The 8,558-nt window shown below is 36.3% G+C and overlaps 1 protein-coding gene across 2 annotated transcripts in view; it reads right to left on the bottom strand.

Annotated features, from left to right (window-relative positions):
- The window catches only part of LOC127441426 (nuclear receptor-binding protein 2-like), a 56,964-nt gene extending 51,753 nt beyond the window's left edge, over nucleotides 1-5,211 (bottom strand). For both annotated transcript variants that reach the window (XR_007897303.1, XM_051698853.1), the window contains exon 1: nucleotides 4,671-5,211. Coding sequence is in view for 1 of the 2 variants with exons in the window: in XM_051698853.1 (XP_051554813.1) it covers nucleotides 4,671-4,790 (120 nt within the window). In the remaining variant the exon portion in view is untranslated. The remainder of the gene's footprint in view (nucleotides 1-4,670) is intronic.
- Between the last annotated feature and the right edge of the window lie 3,347 nt (nucleotides 5,212-8,558).

Here is an 8,558-nt window from a genome sequence, read left to right on the forward strand (position 1 = left end):
TTTAGCAAATCTATCAGTGACTACAATGGCAAACAGTTCTTCATAGAAATGGCAAAACGGTGGAAAACAGTTGCATAACAGAAGTGTTTAAGAGCTATGCCAAACTGGCTATGATCACAGAAATTGCTCCAATAATGGCTCTATTCTACTCCTTCAATTACAGCAGAACCCAAAAATGAGCTAATTCATAGCTGTCACAACGGAATACTGATAAACGGAGTAAGAATAAAAGCTTATTTAAACCAAACCCACAAGTTATCCCAGATGTAAACAGTGTTTGGACTGGCTTTATCTTATGGAGTGTCATAGCCATGTGAAAATTAACACATCACCACCAGAAAACATCATCTCATCTGCTGAGTCATTTTCACTCTAGGCTTCTCATTAACACCCATGTGTTTGGTGTTAATTAAAGGAATAGTTCACCCAAAAATGATGTTTTTACATCATTGATTTTCTTTTTTCTGCAGTTCACAACTGATGTGTAGGTCAACAGATCAATACAATGTAAGTGAATGGTTGCCAGAAATTGTAAGCTCCAAGAGCACATAAAGGGAGCATAAAAGTAATCCATATGACTCCAATGGTTAAATCGATGTCTTCAAAAGTGGTATGATAGGTGTGGGTGAGAAACAGATCAATATTTAAGTCCTTTTTTACTATATATTAGGGGTGCACCGATACCACTTTTTTTCTCTGATATCTTTACCTCACTGTGTGGAACTTATTGGGGGTACTCTCTTATATGAAAAGAAACATAAACCTATATAACAATTTGTTAATTTCAATATAAATGTCTAGCCTATTAAGAAAAACATAACTTAACTAGTCTACTGGATAATGCAGCAGCAAAATTAATAGTAATTTATGTGAAAGTCTTCAGTAGAAAAGAAGCCAGTTTTCTTTGTCATTTTTTTTTCAACTTGTATCTTCTGATCTCTCTTTTTTTTCACTTAAGTCCACTTTTCATTCACAGAATTGTTTTTTAAAACCCAGTCAACTTAAGTATTGTTGTAATTTGTAAACTAATAATAATAATAATAATAATAAAAAACAAAAATTAAAATATTATAATTTAATAACTTTTAGAAATGTATTATAAAAAAGTAATATATACAGTACTCAGTCGTGCCTTATTAATTTTAAAACACTTTGGCTTTTATTTTTATTTAATTTACTTATTCAAATTCTGGTGAAAAGCTCCTTCAGTGCCGTTCTCGATGGATGTTACAGGTGAACCAAACAATTAAGCATCTACATCTGAGATGAGTTGTTCCAAAGTAGCGCATAATCAGTGTAACTCTCTGAAAACAGAGCACTACGCATTCACTGAAACGCGCTGCACATGGTGACTATATATTTATTTTTCAAAGTCACCAATTCACAAAGCTATCATTTGTATTCAGGAGACTTTGAATGAAATGCACGAGTCATATGGACTACTTTAATGGTACTTTTTTTGTTTTGTTTTTTTTTTGTCATTTTTGGAGCTTTACAGTAACAACTATTACTAACACACAGTATCGGATTTAGATCGGGCTTGTCGGCCAAAGCTTCAAAGTTTTGGCAACCACTCACTTGCATTGTATGGACCTACAGAACTGAGATATTCTTCTATAAATCTTTGTTTGTGTTCTGCAGAAGAACGGAATGCATACACATCTGGGATTCATGAGGGTAAGTAAATAAAAAAATTTTTTTTTTAATGTATGGGCTGAAAAGTGGTGAACAAACACAGAAAAACCTGAAATCATTGGACAACACATCACCAAGCAAATTAATTGCACAAGTTATATTGCATTGATTACAAATAAAATAAAACACTGTTTGCTGAGAAATTTAGAGGTTGTGCTATTTTTTTAATGCAATCTCAAGCCACTTTAGATGCGGCTGGCAATCCTGATGTCACAAGGCCATTGTTGAAACAGGCAATGTTGATGCCAGAGTTTTGCAACCACCTATAAAACTCCCAGCATTACAGCTCTTTACGAATAAAATGAACAATCTGCAAACAGATGCTGTGATGCATGACCCACGCCTTTCCATGTAAATCTTTGGGGCCGTTTAAACGACAACGTTTTCAACTAAAAACTGAAAACTTTTTATGCGTTTTGGCTGTTCGTTTACACGACAACGGCGTTTTGTGGCCTGAAAACGCAAACTTTTGAAAATGGGTTTCAAAGTGCACGTTTTTGAAAATGATGCCGTTATCGTCTCCATGTAAACATACAAAAACGCGAATTTTTGAAAACGATGACGTCATGCGCACGCGTATTACGTGTTATATAAAGAATGATGGATTGATAGGCAACAATTTGAGATGTATAATTATCAATATGAATACTGGTGTCTGTGCAAATAACAATAATCAACAATTTATTCATTTGGAGTGTTTTGTATGGAGTGTGAACATTGTACAGTAGGCAGAACCTGCAATTTGAAAATCTTGAAATTAATGTATGGATTCAGATGGGAAAAATGTATTTGTATTTTAAATGTTATTTATTTACTTAATTTTATTTGATGTACCTTTACTCTGCAATTCATTCACCCACCGCTTATGTATATAGCCTATAGACAGAGATGTTATGCCATGTACAGTATTCAATGATATGCTTAGAATATGAAAACATGAGGCAGTGAAATTGCATGTTAGATCCAGTGTACACAAGACCTCTCTCTCCGTCAGAAGATATCCATATATCAGAGTTCTGTCTGATATCCAAAACCAGTCAACATCAACAGCTTATGTTAACTTACTCTCCTACCAAACCAAGAGTCAGCAGGGGGAATACAGAAGAAGGCAAGGGACGAAGTGATGGTAAAAATGAGCAAAGTTTATTGAATAATCTTGAGAGTTCAGTCTATTGGCATGTGCGCGAGTACTTCAAAACAACGCGCGAGCCATTCAAAACTACAATGGTGGACTACAGGACTGTGTTTGTGCTGCTCAAGGTTTTGAGTTTATTGACGCTTCTCCAGCAAATTAATTGTTGTAATAAAGCAACCTCTTCGTCCGTCCAGACAAAATTGCTCGATGCTTTCGCCATCTTCATTGTTTGTATTCACCGCTCTGTGGAAGAATGCTTATGTCCGCAGGCGCGTAGTGTTTCTTTACAAAGTGACATCGGCAACTACTGGCCTGCCATGCATAATACAGCCTTTTTAGTCGTTTTTGCGGATCCGTGTGAACAGGGATCGTTTTGACAACGTTGTCGTCTGTACGAAAACTTTTCAAAAACGCAAAGGAAAAACGTTTCCGATTTTAGTACATCGTTGTCGTGTAAACGTACCCTTTGAGTCATTCATTGAGAAAAGAAAACATCCAATGCAAACAAAACTCATAGTGCGGGCCACACACTCTTAACAGTCTTACACTTCCAGGCTATTCACAAGGAGCGAATAATTGCACATTGTGCTCCAGCCAATTTGTCCCGTTGCTTTTATCCAATTTTGGATCCTTATTGCTTCTCATTGTCAAGTGTTGAGGAAAAAGAACATTCAACTTCAACCTCACCTTGCTGAGACTCACCCCTGACCTTTGAGAAACTCAGGAGGGCTTGTAACATGAAATAGAAAACTTGTACAGATTTACACATAAGGTTGAGGGTCAGTGTATTGTCACGTCCTCTTGAGTAGGTTAAGTGGGGTTGTTTAAAGCTTATACTTAATAATTCTACTAATAACATGTGGTTAAAAGAGAAGTTTAGAATGCACCAATGTCCTGTAAGATAAGCTGAACGTGTGCCAGGAGTGTAAGTTTTGTATACAGTCACTGTGACTAATCTCAAAGAAAAGCCTAGCTCTTTTCACTGACTGACACATCTGCACCCATACTATCTTAAAAAATAAAAAGGAGCAAAGAAATGTAAACACAAATGAGTATTAATAATGCTCAATAAGAAATAACTGATATATATATATATATATATATATATATATATATATATATATATATATATATATATATATATATTTGGATGCAAACTCATGAGAGGTGAAAAAGGTGAGAAAGTCATAGCAGGTGTTCTAGATATATAATTTTAGTTGGTTTGCTTGTTAAAGGCTTTTTTGTAGTTGCTGTTGCTGCTTTTAAAGTTTTTAAGCTTAAACTAACCATTTCAAGTGATTTTAATAAGGAAAATGTAGAAAATTTGACCAAACAATCTGGGCAAATTAGCTTGAAAAAAAAAAAAAAAAAAAAAAAAGGTTATTTTAGCTGAAAGGTGAATATACAAGCGCGAGTCAAATGTGCGCGTGTGCAGAGGGGGAGGGGCTGGACGTGCGCTCGAATGTTTACATCAAATCCCTTACAGAAAACTACGTGTAACACTACTAAAATGTTCTTCGATATCCTTTTAGAAGATGTGTTTTTAAATGCATTGGGTTGGATTCGTTATACATATGTTGCTTTTCTTAACAAGTTATTCTGCAGTGTGAGACAGGCATTTCATAGCTGTAAATCACTGTAAACTGTGACCATGTGGAGAAGAAGCCAACTGTGGTTATCGCGAGGATACCCACGACTAATCGTATTCTTAGGTTGGCTACATATAGTGTTATTCCCTGTGTCTTTTAAATACTTATCACACTTTCTGCACGATCAAAAAAGAAACGACGGCGGCGATGTTGCATGTGGATCCTTGGAGATCGTGCTGTAGTAAACGTACCTGCTCCCGTCTCTTCTGCCAGCGGCCGCAGGGGCTTTCCTCCAGGATTTCACTCTCATCCTCACTCTCCTCCTCTTTACCCCCGGACTCCGATATCCTCTCCGGGACGGACATCGTCATCTTACCCTTGCGTGCTCCTGTAACGGTTCCTTTAAGACCACACTTTGAGCACGCAGCAGGACCTTCGAATGTTTGCAGCGATGTTGAAGCTACAAAGGTGTACCATTGACGAATATAAAACAGTGCAGATCACTGTTGCAAGTTTTATAGTCGAATCGTCCACCACATAAAATACTGCAACGTACACCTAAATTCCACGATTCGTGAGAGTTTTAAAGCAAGGTAAAATAAAAATCAGCGTTATGGTGAATTTAACCCCATCCTCAAAGATTCTTGGAAACAAGGAAAAGGCTCCCGTTAACTGACAGTCTCGTACGTGAGAGACGTGTATGTCTGGACCGTTTAATCGCAGATGCTCTTTACATATTCAGTGCTCGAGGAGCCCTACCTACAGGCATCATTTCATCTCCGTCCAGCTTCACCCACTGGCTCTACATGCGCTTTCTGAATTTCCTCATTTTAATATGCTACCGTAAAGCTTAGACAAAATGCACAGACATAACCTAGAGCTTCAGGTGTGCAAATCCATCCAGTGCATGTCGGAAGATGACTTAACCTCAGTCATAATTTCACAATGAACGAGTTTCATAATTGCATAAGTGTATATATACATGTGTATACATCTATCTATCTATCTATCATCTGTGTGTGTGTGTGTGTGTATATATAAATATACTGGTATCACTGGTGTGAACAAATTTTAGAATAATGTACATATTTTGCTCTTATGGAAAGAAATTGGTACTTTTATTCACCAAAGTGGCATTCAACTGATCACAATATATAGTCAGGACATTAATAACGTGAAAAATGACTATTACAATTTGAATTTTTTTTCCAGAACTTCTTAAACTACTTATTTTAAGTAATTCTCCACGTGCAGCAATGACAGCTTTGAAGATCCTTGGCATTCTAGCTGTCAGTTTGTCCAGATACTCAGGTGACATTTCACCCCACGCTTCCTGTAGCACTTGCCATAGATGTGGCTGTCTTGTCGGGCACGTCTCATGCACCTTACAGTCTAGCTGATCCCACAAAAGCTCAATGGGGTTAAGATCCATAACACTCTTTTCCAATTATCTGTTGTCCAATGTCTGTGTTTCTTTGCCCACTCTAACCTTTTCTTTTTGTTTTTCTGTTTCAAAAGTGGCTTTTTCTTTGCAATTCTTCCCATAAGGCCTGCACCCCTGAGTTTTCTCTTTACTGTTGTATGTGAAACTGGTGTTGAGCAGGTAGAATTCAATGAAGCTGTCAGCTGAGGACATGTGAGGCGTCTATTTCTCAAACTAGAGACCCTGATGTACTTATCCTCTTGTTTAGTTGTACATCTGGCCTTCCACATCTCTTTCTGTCCTTGTTAGAGCCAGTTGTCCTTTGTCTTTGAAGACTGTAGTGTACAATCAAAAACATTGATTGACTGATTTCTAGAGAAAGTTTCTTTTTTTGCCATTATTGACCTAATATTGACCTTAAGACATGCCAGTCTATTGCATACTGTGACAACTCAAAAACAAACACAAAGACAATATTAAGCTTCATTTAACGAACCAAATAGCTTTCAGCTGTGTTTGATTTAATGGCAATTTAATTTCTAATACCAAATTAGCAATTTAGCATGATGACTCCTGGAAATGGGGCCTGTCTAGATTTGATCAAAAATGACTTTTTCAAATAGTGACGGTGCTGTTTTTTACTTTGTGATCAGTTGAATGTCACTTTGGTGAATAAAAGTACCAATTTCTTTCCATAAGAGCAAAATCTGTACATTATTCCAAACTTTTGGCCACCAGTGTATATATATAATTTATGTATTTATGTACATTATATATGTATGTACACACACACACACAAAACTCATATATATATATATATGCAATTATGAAACACAGTTATCCGACATACACTGGAAGCATTTGCACATACATGTATTAACTGAAGCTCCTGACCTGTATCTGCATGATTTTATGCACTACACTGCTGCCACATGATTGGCTGATTAGATAATCACATGGATGATTGTTGGTGCCAGACGGGCTGGTTTGAGTATTTCTGTAACTGCTGATCTCCTGGGATTTTCACACACAACAGTCTCTAGAGTTTACTCAGAATGGTGCCAAAAACAAAAAAACATCCAGTTCTGCAGATGGAAATGCCTTGTTGATGAGAGAGGTCAGCAGAGAATGGCCAGACTGTTCAAACTGACAAAGTCTATGGTAACTCAGATTACCACTCTGTACAATTGTGGTGAGAAGAAAAGCATCTCAGAATGCTATTCTAAGATGCGGGTTGCACTGTTTTGGCAGCATGAGGGGGACTTACACAATATTAGGCAGGTGGTTTTAATGTTGTTGCTGATTGGTGTGTATATATATATATATATATATATATATATATATATATATATATATATATATATATATACACACTGTATAATGTATTATGTAAATGTGTAATATGAATTATATATATGTAAATAAAATTTCACAGAGGATAATTACATTTGTGGTATATCTGAACCTTCTGTTTCAAAACACTTCATTCAAATGGTACACTTGTGCAATTTTACTGTTCAGGTATTACAGTCAATGACAAACATGAGCACTGTATGCAGTGACTGGGTGCAAAAAAGTTAAGATGTGTGTAATTTAGGGTTCCTCAAGTCAAGGCTTGTAGAGTTAAGAGTTGTAGTAGCCTGTGAGAGTTGTAACTAGTATTTAAATGGAGCAGTGGTGGGTGTAGTCATGCTTGCAAACCTTCCAAAGCCTCTTTTATTATCCATATGTGCAGATCCTCCTCCCTCTCCTCACCCTGACTACCTTTCTCTCTCTTTCTTACAAAGTCCTTTGAGAAGTTGCAGAAGATATAAGTGTGAATACATTTGTAGCTTATGTTTCAATACACCAATCATCAGTATGTATCACCTTAATTTTGCAGTTGCTCTGTCTATAGAGATATTTCACAATTTGCTGTTAAAGTAGGCCTAGATACAGTATATGAACCTTTCACTCTTTATTATATTTCCTCATACCATGTTAATTGGGTTTTGCAAAATACTTACAGTTCCTGAAAACAACTGGTATCTTTAAACAGAAAGTCTGGAGAACAAGGCATCACATCTCAAAAGCAACATCTTTTATTTATTTATTTAGCTTATAACAGGTAGACCTAATGGATTCTTTAAAATAGTCCTCCTTTTTATTTTAACCAAAAGCATTTTCTCAGTAAAGCACTTCTAGTAAATTCCCCCTGAGGCAAAAGCTCTTCTACCTGAACAACCTTTTTTTTTTCCTGCCAGTGCTTGCCTACCAGAATTTCTGTTCTCCGTTTATTTCAGTAAACAGGAATCACAGGAACTGCCAGTAATTTGTCAATGGCAATGTTGTGCCCTCTACAGGTAAAGTTGTGTAGTTACACAGGAATGTGCATTGGGCATCCCACTCTGTTTGACACATGCTTATTGATCATGAATGGGTGAGCAGGCTATGATTACAATAAAAGCTATAGTTCTTGTCACTTGAACAGGCAGAAGCCAATAAAGACAGAAATAATGGTATGTGCATATAGTATATTCTATTTGAAAGTTCAATAATTATACTCAAATCCTCAACTTTAAACATGTACCTTTCTAGCTGGTCTACCTTTCTTTCCATCCAAACTTAAAAGTTTAAGTTAATCTCTGAATAGAGTGAATTATGAATATAAAACAAAAATACATACAAAACACATATAGACAATTAATCTTTCAGAGGGTTCTGTCTGAACTACTGC

Source organism: Myxocyprinus asiaticus, chromosome 5, assembly GCF_019703515.2.
Source record: "Myxocyprinus asiaticus isolate MX2 ecotype Aquarium Trade chromosome 5, UBuf_Myxa_2, whole genome shotgun sequence".
Classification (NCBI taxonomy): Eukaryota; Metazoa; Chordata; class Actinopteri; order Cypriniformes; family Catostomidae; genus Myxocyprinus; species Myxocyprinus asiaticus.